Source organism: Ictalurus punctatus, chromosome 11, assembly GCF_001660625.3.
Source record: "Ictalurus punctatus breed USDA103 chromosome 11, Coco_2.0, whole genome shotgun sequence".
In the NCBI taxonomy this organism is placed as follows: domain Eukaryota; kingdom Metazoa; phylum Chordata; class Actinopteri; order Siluriformes; family Ictaluridae; genus Ictalurus; species Ictalurus punctatus.
Window position 1 is genome coordinate 24,032,886 of NC_030426.2, and position 14,818 is coordinate 24,047,703.

Below are 14,818 nucleotides of genomic sequence, written 5' to 3' on the forward strand. Positions count from 1 at the left end.
TAAAAAGGCATAGCGCAAATTAGAAATGCGTGCGCACCACGGTCAACCTGTTTCCCCCGGCCGAAGTTACGGAGAGACAAACAAGGAAAATACGGCTCCCTTTTCAAACGTTCAGACTTTTTTTTCCTGGATAGTCGTGTGGTTTCTGAGACGTACGTCAGTTGTGCTGAGACTTGGCAACCCTGCCTGGGGGCACTTACTTATGTAAGATATGACCAGAAATCTTATCGCAGAGAAAGAACAAGGATTAGGAGAATTTTGGGGAGACTTAGACCTGCTGGAAAAAAAAACAACAACAACTATAGAAACCCTCAGAGAATTTGTAATGGTTTTAATGGTTATAATGGGAATTGTATTGGTTTTAATGGAAACTGTAATGGTCCCTTTGGGTCTCTACTGGTAATCTGTTGCCTTCGATTGGTAGCATGGTATGTCTAGTGGACACCATTAAGGACCAGTAATGGTTTTAATGGTTATAATGGGAATTGTATTGGTTTTAATGAAAACTGTAATGGTCCCTGTAGGTCTCTACTAGTAATCTGTTGCCTTTGATTGGTAGCATGGTATGTCTAGTGGACACCATTAAGGACCAGTAATGGTTATAATGGGAACTGTATTGGTTTTAATGAAAACTGTAATGGTCCCTGTGGGTCTCTACTGGTAATCTGTTGCCTTAGATTGGGTGCATGGTATGTCTAGTGGACACCATTAAGGACCAGTAATGGTTTTAATGCTTAGCTGATGGTTTGTAATGGCACTTGTAGTGGAAACCATTAGAATGCCTGTAATGGCTTGTATTGTTTTGTCGGGGTTTCAGCAGGGAGGACTTGAAGAGATTTTTTTTTTGTTTTGCTAAGACATTTTTGTACAAAGATTTTGTTGTTGTTACTATTATTATTATTATTATTATTATTATTATTATTATATTTATATATAAGCAGTTCAGCACAATTAGGACTAAAGAGCTGGACTTTTGCCAGTAATTGGACCCTATGAGTATTTTCAGTGCCCCAGAATATCATTATCATATTTATTTTGCTCTGAAAGCCATCTAGAGATGTGTGTTAGAGAACAAACTTGCTCTCTGAAGTGTAAAGTTTTGAGTTTAGAGGGGTATTAGGGGCATTAGGGGCATTTTCATATCACTAGCCTCATATTTACTTGAGCTTCAGATCCTCGGATTAAGGAGCCTATAATAAGAAGCTCTGCATGCCACAGCAACGTCAACCACCAATGTTATTAACTCTCTCTCACACACACACACACACACACACACACACACACACACACACACACTTATATACACACACTGCTGAATAATCAGCTCTTTATCTACATGACATCCTGTTATTCTCTGCAGGTTAGTTAGTTAGTTAGTTAGTTAACTTACCCAAGTTAATAAAGCAGCTCCCGGATGACTATAATCCTACAGAGAGCTGCTTCCAGTCCTCTCACTTCGACCTGCCTTCCTCTTCGGTAACGTCCTAAATGTCGTAAAGCTCCATGAAAACACTGCACACAAGCCAGCTAGCCTGATTAGCCTCGGCTTGACAGGCGACTCAAAATATTGTTGAAGTTACTGGAGGAAATGTAAGCCCATTCTCAGTACAGCGAGCCTACTCGAGCCACTGGGAGTCCAGGGAAGCAGCAGTGCATGGTTTGCTCTTGTTATTTTTCCCCCTCCAGCTTTATTATTTATATATTTATTTTTGACGTTCGTTTTGCGACAGCGCTTCACTGCTTTACGACAATCACAGACTTCTTTACGGTGCCGATGTGGAGCTGGAGCGCCACAAGTCGCGTTGCAAGAGGCGTGGCGTGGTGTGGGCTGTGTTCCAATCGGCATACTGGGGTTCTAGTGTACCTTATGAAGGGGTTTTAAAGTCGGTCTTACTTTAAAAGCACCTGTTTATTTCATGTTATAAATTATTAATATAGGACGTATTCTATTATGATGATTATTGTTTTATTATTATTTTCAGTGTTATAATCATATAATTATATTATATGATGATAATTATATTTATAATCAGGTATTTTGTTGGTTTTGGTGGTGGTGGTGTGTTTATTGATGTTGGTGGCAGTATGTTTATTGTTGTTGGTGGTATGTTTGTTGTTGTTTTTGTTGTTATGATTGGTGGTGGTGCTATTTTTATTGTTGGTGGTGGTATTTTGTTTGTTGATGGTGGTGGTGATGGTATGTTATTTTTGTTGTTATTATTGGTGGTGGTCATGGTATGTTTATTGGTATGTTTATTGGTATGTTTGTTGTTATTATTGGTGGTGGTGGTGGTATGTTTATTGTTGATATTGGTGGTATTATTATTATTATTATTATTATTATTAGTGGTGGTGGTGGTGATGGTATGTTTATTGTTGATATTGGTGGTGGTATTATTATTATTATTATTATTATTATTATTATTATTATTATTATTATTATTGGTGTGGTAGTTTTATGGTTATTATTATGTTTATTATCGTTGGTGTTGTTGTTCTCCATAAGTAAATTTAAGCGGAGTATCCACACAGAGATTTTCCTACAGTTTGCGGTGTTCATGTGTTGTACTCTGTACTGCATTTTTGCACCGCACTACTGCACTGTATCGTGTTGTACTCGTATATGTATCTAACTCCATCTAATCACTCGTAAAGACGTGAGTAACTGATGGATGAGTGATATTTTAAGATATATCGCCACCTCTTGGTCACAAGCTGAGCGTGCCATGTGCTGAGACAAATGGAACCAGCCTGCCTTGTGTCAACATATACTAGTTGATGTGGAGAGGTTTTCTATAATGAGATGTTTCTGTAACGTCTGTGGAAGGAGTCTCCAGTGTCAGTGCTTTGTAACGGTTAGTAGGTTTTCCTCCACAAGAAAGTCTTCAGGACAGAGGCTGTTTATACTTGCTATAACCTAAGCGAGAACAGAAACCAACTTGTTTATTGTTGATCTTTTTGAGTGGCATAAATAAGCTCTTAATAAATGGAACACATTATTATTATTATTATTATTATTATTATTATTATTACTTGCTTTGCGGGTTTTCACAACATTAAATGTTACTATAAATGGATCAAATGGATAAAAAGTATGGCGTTCATTAATCAATAAACAACTGTACTCAGTTGGCAAATTGCTGTGGTATAAGATGAATAAAAAAAAGTCCGGGATGTGTAACTTTGGGGTGTTACAGGTAACCTCATCACCGCAGCCCATTGTTGATTATTTTCCTATAACAGCACACCATCAAGCGTTTTACTCCTCACGTGATCCCTGAGATTAGATCACGATCAAACGATTAGAAAAAGACGTCAGAAAAGACAGCAGAGCAATTATTAACAAAGTGGGTAAGAATATATTTATCACCCATTATAATGACTCGTACAGTTTACAGAAAGTCCATAAGGAGTCCATCACAGTCTTTAGTTCTTCAACAGTATGGAAGTGACTTTATCTTTCTTCACAGGTTCTGTTAAAACAAAGTTCAGGTTTCTGCACTGGAAAAAAAAAAAAACCTGGAGGTCGATCATAGTGCATGCACACACACACACACACACACACACACACACACACACACACACACACATCTACAGACACGCACTCTTTTCCCATTTCGTGTTCCCAGCGTTGGAGGCTCAGTACATCGGTTTCGTTAGTACAGTGGTGTGTCGGAAGTCACTAAGGTTTAATAATGCGTCTCTAGACGTTTGAGAAGAAAACCGTTCTCATGAACACGAGGCGATTTTTTTGAAGAAATACCAAACAAAAAATTTGACCTCGTGATGTCTTAATGAAAGTGGAACCATACGGGGTTTAAATAAGGCTCTGGTACTGTAATAGGTTGATAAACGTGCAGTAAATCACAGCATGGCTTAATTGTGATTATAATAATAATAATAATTTAAAAAATAATAAATAATTTGTTATCGTTATTATTATTAAACTCATCATTAGATTCGAACTCCTTTTTCTTTTCCTTTTTTTAAAAAAAACATTTTTGTCTATGCGGTTATTTATCTCAGCAAAAAATGATCTATTGTACTGGTTTAAAGACTTTTGTGTATCATATATATATATATATATATATATATATATATATATATATATATATATATATATATATATATATGTGTGTGTGTATATAAAAAAAGAAAATATTTTCATATAATTTTAATATCAAAAGTAACAAATAATGAAAACGTAAGGTCTACCCTTACAACTGTAGTTAAAATAAGCTCTTAGGACAAAAAGAGATATAATATGTTATCATGTTGGAAAAATATATAACAGAACCTATGCGGTACTTTTACAGTTCCTCTCATACCTCGAAGTGTTTATCAGATCAGTCACTGTTACCTGCCTAACGTTTAATCAGCCAGTAATGCAGCGGTTATGGGAATTTTCAGCTCCGTATCGGCGAGGAAACGTTTCCTGACAGTTTGTCCATTATTTTCTGTACACAATGGAACAAACTCGGATGATGACGTGAAGATTTTCCACTGTACGGTCTATAACGAGAGGTACGGGATCAGCCGGTATGGAGGCTCACAGTAGAAGAGTGTGTGTAGGGGGAAAGGTGTGAACTGCGGACTGATCTCCAGAGTTGAGAGATATGACAGAGAAAGACAGGGAGATACACCGAGCTGTCAAGCTGATACAGTGTGTACAGAGTGTATAGAGTGTGTATTAGGAGAAATCCCACACTCCTCCATCCGCAGGCTCAGGGTTGGCGTCGGTGTGTGTGTCGGTGTGGAGCAGCGGGGGAGAAAGGGGAACGTCTACGGGGCAGGAGAGGGGAATGGCTGGGTACACCAGACTGAGGAACGAGTCCGAGGTGTGCTTCTTCACCTGAGACAGACACACACACACACACACACACACACACACACACACACACACAGAATCATTGTCATTCTTATTATGATTATTCTAAGACAGAGATATGGAGAGACAAGGAGAGATAGACTGAGGAAAAATTTAGATGATAGCGAGAGAGAGAGAGAGAGAGAGTAGGAGAAAACAAGTCTAACTCGATTGCAGCAAGAGAGAGAGAGCGGCAGAAAGAGAATGACAGAGAGAGTAAAACGGTGAGATGGAGAGTAAGAGAGAGAGAGATGAGAAATATGAAGAAAGAGAAAGTAGGATAAACAGAAAGACGGAGAAAGATTAGGAGAAAGAGAGATAGATGGCAAGTGAATGACAGACAGAGGAAGAAGAGAGAAACGTAGAGAGAGGGAGAGAGAGAGAGAGAGGGAGAGAGAGACAGAGAGAGAGAGGGAGAGAGAGAGGGAGGGGGAGAGAGAGACAGAGAGAGAGAGGGAGAGAGAGAGGGAGGGGGAGAGAGAGACAGAGAGAGAGAGAGACAGAGAGAGAGAGGGAGAGAGAGAGGGAGGGGGAGAGAGAGACAGAGAGAGGGAGAGAGAGAGAGAGAGGGAGAGAGAGACAGAAAGAGAGACAGGGAGAGGGAGAGAGAGACAGCGAGAGGGAGAGAGAGACAGAGAGAGAGACAGGGAGAGGGAGAGAGAGACAGGGAGAGAAAGCTCACCTGTTTAAAGAAGGGATGAGAGAGGAGAGCTGATGCTGATGGCCTGTGAGACAGAAACAGAAAGAAAACATGTCTGCTTTATATTTGGGGTGTTGTGTGTGTATGTGTGTGTGTATGTATGTGTGAGTATGTGTGTGTGTGTGTGTGTGTGTGTGTGTGTGTGTGTGTGTGTGTGTGTGTATATGTGTGTGTGAGTATGTGTATGTGTGTGTGTGTATGTGTGTGTGTGTGTGTGTGTGTGTATGTGTGTGTGAGTATGTGTATGTGTGTGTGTGTATGTGTGTGTGTGTGTGTGTGTGTGTATATGTGTGAGTGTGTGTGTTATTGTGTGAGTATGTGTGTGTGTGTGTGAGTATGTGTGTGTATATATGTGTGTGTATGTGTGAGTGTGTGTGTGTGTGTGTGTGTGAGTATGTGTATGTGAGTATGTGTGTGTGTGAGTATGTGTGTGTATATATATGTGTGTGTGTGTGTGTGTGTGTGTGTGAGTATGTGTGTGTGTGTGTGTGTGTGTATATGTGTGAGTATGTGTGTGTGTGAGTATGTGTGTGTATATGTGTGTGTGTGTGTGTGTGTGTGTGTGTGTGTGTGTGTGTGACTGACCTGCGTTCAGGTTGCTGTTGTAGGCAGAGCTGTAGCAGGTTGTGTAAGGTGGCGGAGTGGTTTTTGGGGGCGGGGCTTTGCGGTCTCTCTGCTGTGGCGGTGCGAGTTAGACTTCCTGCAGCGACGCTCTCTCCGATCCCCGAGTCCACTCCGGAGCGTGACACCTTCAGACCGCTGAAATCTCCCAGGGCATAGGGGGCGCCGTCGAGCATGCAGCTCAGAGAGCCACGCAGCTTCTGCAGCAACATCTACACACACACACACACACACACACACACACACACACTAAATACACTTTGCCTGTCTCTGAATGTAGTGTGTGTGTGTGTGTGTGTGTGTGTGTGTGTGTGTGTGTTGTGGTACCAGGGTGGGGGGCAGATCCTGGAACGGAACTCTTCCACTGACCAGCTCCAACGCCAACACACCCACACTGTAGATATCAGACTTCACTCCGTAACCATGGAGATCCTGCAGCAACACACAAACATATACACACACACACACACATACACACACACACACCTGATGAGATGAGCTCTTTATGTGGCAATGGATGGATTGAAAGAAAGAAAGAAGGTAAGGAGGGACAAAAGGAAGGAATGAAGGGGTGTGTGTGTGTGTGTGTGTGTGTGTGTGTGTGTGTACCTATACCTGTCTCAGGAGCTCGGGGCTGAGCCAGGGCAGCAGTGAGGGTGTGTGTGTGTGTGTGTGTGTGTGTGTGTACCTGTCTCAGGAGCTCGGGGCTGAGCCAGGGCAGCAGTGAGGGTGTGTGTGTGTGTGTGTGTGTGTGTGTGTACCTGTCTCAGGAGCTCGGGGCTGAGCCAGGGCAGCAGTGAGGGTGTGTGTTGCGGCATATCGAACACAACCTCCATCCTCCTCCCGTCTCTCATCAGGCTGTAAACACACTGCAGGCCGGAGAGACACACATGGCCCCCTGCCGACAGCAGCACATGACTCGCCTTCACACCTCTGACACAGCCGGAGAGAGAGAGCGGAGACAACGTGTGTGTGTGTGTGTGTGTGTGTGTGGATTACCACAGATGGACAGCTAATGCTAGCAGCAGAACATTAACATTACATGATCACCACACACACAGAGACTCGATTTGGATGCTACGGAGTCGAACATGGCGGAAAAAACCTCCCAGATGTTTCTGTAGCCATAGCAACCTCCGTCCAAAGAAGACCGGTCACTGAGTTATAAGGATGCCTCTGCTGATGGGCGTGAGCTTCCGTGCTGCACACTCTTAGTTACAGAATCAGCTGAGACACATGGTTTAAGAGTTGGTACACGGTATGATGCACATATGTAGTATTCTGCACTGCGTTCATTTCTTTTCGTTGCCTAGAAACGCTACAAGTCCACGTCGAGCAGTAAGAATTGAAACTGCTCCAACCCCTAGTGTGTACCTGTGTATGTAGCCCATGTGGTGCAGGTACTTCAGAGCGTTCAGGACTCCGTACAGCAGATACGCAACCAGAGATTCGCTCATTCCGTCCGGGAAAAACGACCTGAGTAACGAGTCTGCAGAACCTACAAAACACACACACACACACACACACACACACACACACACACCTTCATCGATTAAAAGACTACTGTATGTGAAAGAATGATTAATAATATAAAGGCCTATAATGACCTATGAATAGATTCATAACATGTTATAAAGCATTTATTACACACATTGCTATAATTATTTATGAATAGGCATTATGGTTTATCGCAACGTCTATAACTTGTGTATAAATTGATAACGGAAGCATATAATATGTTTATAACACGTTATATAACACCAATAAGGCAGTTCTCATGATGCACTATTGGTATACAGTATATACTGAACATATTGGTGTTATAATGAATCAGGTTAACAATTCATAACGCAGAATACAGCTATTGTGTGTGTGTGTGTGTGTGTGTGTGTGTGTGTGTGTGTGTGTGTGTGTGTGTATGTGTACCATAGGTCATTAGTGGAGAGAGCACCCACAGCTGGCAGCAGGAACTGAACACCAATCTGGACGTCAACAGGTTAGGGTGACGAAACAGTCTGGACAACAGCGCCTCATTCTGACCGTACACACACACACACACACACACACACACACACGCTAAGTTTAAACATAAAACATCACTCTATAGTTTAATTTTAGCATTCAGTTTCTAAGCAGTTCCCTTTTTTCAGTAAAAACATTTTGGCGCCCATTCTCGTAAAGGGTGCCAATATTTCTGGAGCGGACTCTTCAGGTGTATAGAGAGGACGAGCGTATTTACCATAAGCTGCAGTAGCTCCTCCTCCGTACACTCATCCAGATTGGTGTTTTTCACCGCCACCAGTCGACCGGACGGTCTGTGACGGGCCATGCTCACCTGGCTCAGGTTATTAAAGCCCCGCCCTACACAAACACACACACACACACACACACACACACACACACCACACAATATTACTTTACACGCTGCAGTATTTATTTATTTACTTGGTCTAACAAATGCACATTACGATGCTAATATGGATTTAAATGCTGGTTAAAATGGACGGAGTTTCACACACACACACACACACACACACACACACACACACACACACACACACACACACTTACCGAGTAACGAGAGCAACTGATAGTCTGCAGGATCAGCAGACAAGCCGGAGAGGTCATAATCAGCGCCGAAGAACGAGCCATCACTGCTCTGTTACACACACACACACACACACACACACACACACACACACACACACACACACATTTTGATGTTTCTAACAAACAGCTACAGTACTGAAATAAAGCAGGGTTACTTATAATTATATATTCATACATCTATCCATCTGAAGACTTCATCCACAGGCAGTGCTGCTCTTTTATTTATTTATTTATTTATTTATTTATTTTGTACGAATACAGGGTCTCCCAAAAGTCTCTACACATGAATTAAATGTATTCACAGATACAAGTGTTAATTAACGGAAATGAATACTTGTTTGTAAAAAAAAAAAAAAAAAAAAAAGTAATTTCATACTTAGTTTATATAATATATTTTTCCCAGACGGCATTTAAGAGAGCCTTTGCCACACACACATCACATCACACACACACACACACACACACACACACACACACACACACACGACACTGTCGGCAAACTTGTTAACAAATTCAAAAAGCTTGGAAGTGTTGCGGAGGAGAAGTGGACACCGGCCGGGGTGCTGCTGGACCACGAGACTTTTGGGACACTCTGTACCGTATTTACAGAAATTCCTGACCAGGAAGTGATCTCTGAGCACAGCGGGTGTTACGCTAATCCGAGACCTTCCCTTATCGTGACTCCTCCCCTTTAAACTGAATAATAATACATTATATTTTACAGCACTGTACATCTTCTGTAAGGAATAAAACAGCATACCATAGCAATACCATAGGAATACCATAGCAACCACTTAGCAACACTCTAGAAACCACCTGGAATACCATAGCAACCACCTAGCAACACTCTAGAACCACCTGGAATACCATAGCAACCACCTAGAAACACTCTAGAAACCACCTGGAATACCATAGCAACCACCTAGCAACGCTCTAGAAACCACCTGGAATACCATAGCAACCACTTAGCAATGCTCTAGAAACCACCTGGAATACCATAGCAACCACCTAGCAATGCTCTAGAAACCACCTGGAATACCATAGCAACCACCTAGCAACGCTCTAGAAACCACCTGGAATACCATAGCAACCACCTAGCAACGCTCTAGAAACCACCTGGAATACCATAGCAACCACCTAGCAATGCTCTAGAAACCACCTGGAATACCATAGCAACCACCTAGCAATGCTCTAGAAACCACCTGGAATACCATAGCAACCGCTTAGCAACACTCTAGAAACCACCTGGAATATTGTTTAGCGGGCTCTGTCAAGCCAAGAATGAAGTTCGTTCAACATCTTTAACCTTCTAGTTGCTGTTTGAAATCTGATTTTTATTAAACAGACATTTTTGACAGTGCTATATAAATAAAAGTGACCTAAAGAGACTGCAGGTCAAAAACACAGCACTGGTGAGAGTAAAAAATGAAAGTTTCCCCCAAAAAACCCTGAAAAAACATCACAGAAACTCCAATAGTTTCCACTACAAATAAAATGACAAACCTTCAACTAACCAGTAAAACCATTAACACTATTGGTCCTTAATGGTGTCCACTAGACATAACATGACACCAATCGAAGGCAACAAATTACCAGTAGAGGCCCACAGGGACCATTACAGTTTCCATTAAAACCAATACAATTCCCATTATAACCATTAAAACCATTACTGGTCCTTAATGGTGTCCACTAGACATAACATGACACCAATCGAAGGCAACAGATTACCAGTAGAGGCCCACAGGGACCATTACAGTTTCCATTAAAACCAATACAATTCCCATTATAACCATTAAAACCATTACTGGTCCTTAATGGTGTCCACTAGACATAACATGCTACCAATCGAAGGTAACAGATTACCAGTAGAGGCCCACAGGGACCATTACAGTTTCCATTAAAACCAATACAATTCCCATTATAACCATTAAAACCATTACTGGTCCTTAATGGTGTCCACTAGACATAACGACACCAATCGAAGGCAACAAATTACCAGTAGAGGCCCACAGGGACCATTACAGTTCCCATTAAAACCAATACAATTCCCATTATAATCATTAAAACCATTACTGGTCCTTAATGGTACCCACTAGACATAACATGACACCAATCGAAAGCAACAGATTACCAGTAGAGACCTACAGGGATCATTACAGTTTCCATTAAAACCAATACAATTCCCATTATAACCATTAAAACCATTACAAATTCTCTGAGGGTTTCTATAGTTGTTGTTTTTTTCCCAGCAGGGCTAAGTCTCCCCTAAATTCTCCTAATCCTTGTTCTTTCTCTGCGATAAGATTTCTGATCAATATCTTACATAAGTAAGTGCCCCCAGGCAGGGTTTCCATTAAAACCAATACAATTCCCATTATTATCATTAAAACCATTACTGGTCCTTAATGGTACCCACTAGACATAACATGCCACCAATAGAAGACAACAGATTACCAGTAGAGACCCTCAGGGACCATTACAGTTTCCATTAAAACCAATACAATTCCCATTATAACCATTAAAACCATTACTGGTCCTTAATGGTACCCACTAGACATAACATGCCACCAATAGAAGGCAACAGATTACCAGTAGAGACCCACAGGGACCATTACAGTTTCCATTAAAACCAATACAACTCCCATTAAAACCATTACGAATTCTGTGAGGGTTTCTGTTGTTTTTTTCAGCAGGGGTGCTGAGAGTTTTAACGCGTACATATTAGCGTACAAGTTTAGTTTCTCACGCTAAATGTTACCACAACCTGCGCATGTTCTATCGAGCATTATTCAAAAACTCGTGACAGTGTCTCCGCTCCATCGGCTCTCGTCACTCTTACTGACCAGGTACGACCCACTGATGTCCTCATACTGATCCTCACAGCTGATTGGCTGGACCTGAGAGTGGGCGGAGATACAGGAGCAGTCCTAGGAGGAACAGGAGCAACATGAATACATGTGTTAGTGATTCAGAGCACACCTTTGAGTCTGAATAAAATATGTTTTTTGTATAATGGATTTGTATCATTTCTTCCAATTCAATCATCGTCAACCACACACACACACACACACACACACACACACACACACACACACACACACACACACAGGCTAGTTTTCCCCTAACATCTTTGCCTCCATGTTTATTTATTTATTTATTCATTCATTCTTTTGTAAATGTAGGCAGCATCATTGCTGCAGTGTCATTTAATCAATACGTTTCCATGGCAACCCTTTTTCAACATCCGAACTGTTTGTTAGCGGGAATTCGTTTCCTCTTACGTAAGCCTTTCCTTTCTTTGTCGTTCAAATAAAATCAAACACAACGTTCGTTTCTCCGTCTTGTCCTCTGAAGTTCCTCTGTGGCCATGTTTATGTTTAGATACAGCCCCGAAACATGTGCCTTACGTTCCTTATGTTGTTGTTTATTCGGAAAACCTTTCTAACGTGTCGAAATAATCTCAGATCTGTTCAGTTTAAGACAAAACGAGTCAGTGAGTCAAATGGTCCGACTCTTGGCAACACGAAGATTCACACTCATACAGTCCGTAGAGGATTTTGTGGAGTATTTTTTTGTGATCGTTGCGGCCAAAAATGTTCGATTCTGCTTCGGATTTTTTCTCTCCAAAATTTGTGACGCAAGAACGAAATTTTTTGGCGGGAAAACTACTCGGACTGGCGAAATCGCAATCGCAAAATGAGACCTTTCAGCTGTACTCACGTTCCACGCACGTGAATCGACGCGTACTTTAAACCTGCGGTGATTTTCCAAAGTTGCAACCCATTTTGCGTTCGTTTAAGTCGAGCGCAAAAATCGCGAGATCCTGAACGGACCGCCCGTTAAATGTTTTTATCCCAAACATCGTAAAGAAGCTAAAGCTGCCTGAATAGTTCCTTTTGTTTGACGATGGATTAAATCTAGACGAGTTTTTCGGTAGTCCAAACAAACAATAAATAAACACCGTGCTTAATCATTGAATAACTCAAAGTCGGAGTCGGAGAGCAGAGGAAGCAGAGAACAGGAAGTGACCTCGGAGGGACGGAACAGATTAACGAGGACGTTTATTCTTAAACGCTCGGGTCTCTTGAAACCTGAAGAATCAGGACAGAGATGACATGCTTTTCGGCAAAAGACAGATTTTTAGAGAGACAAAAAAAAAACAACCCCAGAACCCAAGCACGAGAATAAGAGATCATCTTTACTAAGAACGACATGAGGTGCGTTTGATGGCGGTCCCGCTGTGCTGCAGAGCGTTCATCCGTTTCTCACACTGCCTCCTTTAAAGATCAAGCGCTCCACTGCAACATGAACACACTTGAAGCGCTGGAAAACACAGACAAGGAGAGAAGTAAAAAGAACAAACATGATAACATAACGCCAAATAGTAATAATAATAATAATAATAAGGAAAAACGTAGAAAAGAGTCATATTTAAGGAAGGAAACACTTCGAGACGTGTTATACTACTTTTCCCAGAACGGTTTGCCAAGGCGAACGGATTTGGAATTCATTAACGAATGCTTTGTTGTATTTTTTATCCGTTTATGTTACATTTCATGCTGTGGAATTTCTGTGAAGAAAAAAAAAATCAGTTTAGATTTGAAACGTTCTTCTATCTTAACTCTGAATCTTTTGAAACCAGGACGATTTCTTTCACATTTGGTCATCGTTACAATAGTTTTAAGTCATAAAGATGTCAGACTTCCATTCGTCAGTCTTGGAACCACACACATTTCCTGTAAGTATCAGTGAAGCCATGGAATCATTCGTAGCAGTTCCTGAAGAATATGTTTTTTTTTTGTTTTTTTTTACGTGTAACGAAATCCATCCGTCTGTTTTTCCGTAACGCTTCTCCTACAGGGTCACGGGGAGCGTGGAGACTATCCCAGGGAACTCGGGCTACAAGGCGGGGGACACCCTGATCGGGGTGCCAGGCCAAAGCAGGGCACACACACACACACACACACTATACGGACAATCTGCATGATGTTAGAGGGTGGATTCTACGCCTTGCGCTGTAATTCTTCACCTTTGCACTGAGATCAGAGAAAATCTGACCTCACAAAATGATGACCACAACAATTCTGTGGATTTTGGACTGGACATGATTAGCTTTAGAGATCGCACAGGAACGCACACACACACACACACAAACACACACTTACTATTACATCATATCCTGAGATAATTACATTACTGAAATCATATCAACACTGACAAAGATCTCATAAAGATTTCTCTTAGTTAACCTTTAACAGCTCAACATGTCCATCTCTCTCTCTCTCTCTCTCTCCCTCTCTCTCTCTCACACACACACACATACACACACCTACACACACACACTCACACACACACTCACTCACCAGTTTGGTTTGAAGGATTATCTAGATTATGATGGTAAAATCCAACCTCCTCTATCAGAACATATAGGCAGCTTCAGTGTGTGTCCTTAACACACACACACACACACACACACACACACACACACACACACACACACACACACAACAAAGTCCTCCCCTTCGCAGCTGATCTCACACAGTGACATCACACAGCAAGACACAATAATAGTCCCAAGGCTAGAAATATAGTGTACTACTACTACTACTATTATTACTAATAATATACTACTAATATAATAATAATAATAATAATAATAATAATAATAATAATAATAATAATAATAATAATAATAATAGGAACAGAATAAATTGTACTTCCTGCTGTTTTGTATTATAATGACGACAGCAAGAATACAAGTAAAAATGAGTCAAAGGAATACCTCATGTAGAATGTAGTCTGTAATGTTATGGCTTGATTAATGGAAGTCACAACTGTGTGCTACGAAACCCTGTACGGACTGATATAACATAGCAACATAATAAATAATTGTGTATAATAATGTACTACATAGGTTGTAGGCATGTTTATGTTGTATATTTTATAGTGTAGTAGAGAGACTATTTTTTATTTTTTTTTTAAATTTAGGATCACTTAAAAAAACAACAACAAGAATTCAA

The 14,818-nt window shown here is 41.1% G+C and overlaps 2 protein-coding genes across 5 annotated transcripts in view; both read right to left on the bottom strand.

Annotated features, from left to right (window-relative positions):
• The window catches only part of nbeal1 (neurobeachin-like 1), a 72,682-nt gene extending 70,948 nt beyond the window's left edge, over window positions 1-1,734 (bottom strand). For both annotated transcript variants that reach the window (XM_053683496.1, XM_053683495.1), the window contains exon 1: window positions 1,391-1,734. The gene's annotated coding sequence lies outside the window, so the exon portion shown is untranslated. The remainder of the gene's footprint in view (window positions 1-1,390) is intronic.
• Window positions 1,735-3,336: 1,602 nt separating this feature from the next.
• stradb (STE20 related adaptor beta) lies at window positions 3,337-14,318 on the bottom strand. Of its 3 annotated transcripts, XM_053683497.1 has the most exons (12): window positions 14,162-14,318; window positions 13,001-13,121; window positions 11,642-11,725; window positions 8,760-8,847; window positions 8,428-8,549; window positions 8,115-8,223; window positions 7,563-7,686; window positions 6,950-7,121; window positions 6,516-6,620; window positions 6,153-6,400; window positions 5,550-5,592; window positions 3,337-4,852 (listed from the first exon to the last, which is right to left on the bottom strand). In XM_053683497.1, exons 2-12 carry the CDS (start codon window positions 13,010-13,012, stop codon window positions 4,691-4,693), a joined length of 1,269 nt encoding a protein of 422 aa, XP_053539472.1. In that variant the 5' UTR covers window positions 13,013-13,121; window positions 14,162-14,318; the 3' UTR covers window positions 3,337-4,690. The 3 variants fall into 3 exon arrangements, with proteins under 3 accessions (XP_053539472.1, XP_053539474.1, XP_053539473.1); XM_053683499.1 differs by lacking the exon at window positions 13,001-13,121 and having other exon boundaries at window positions 14,162-14,289; XM_053683498.1 differs by lacking the exon at window positions 5,550-5,592 and having other exon boundaries at window positions 4,715-4,852.
• Window positions 14,319-14,818: the final 500 nt, after the last annotated feature.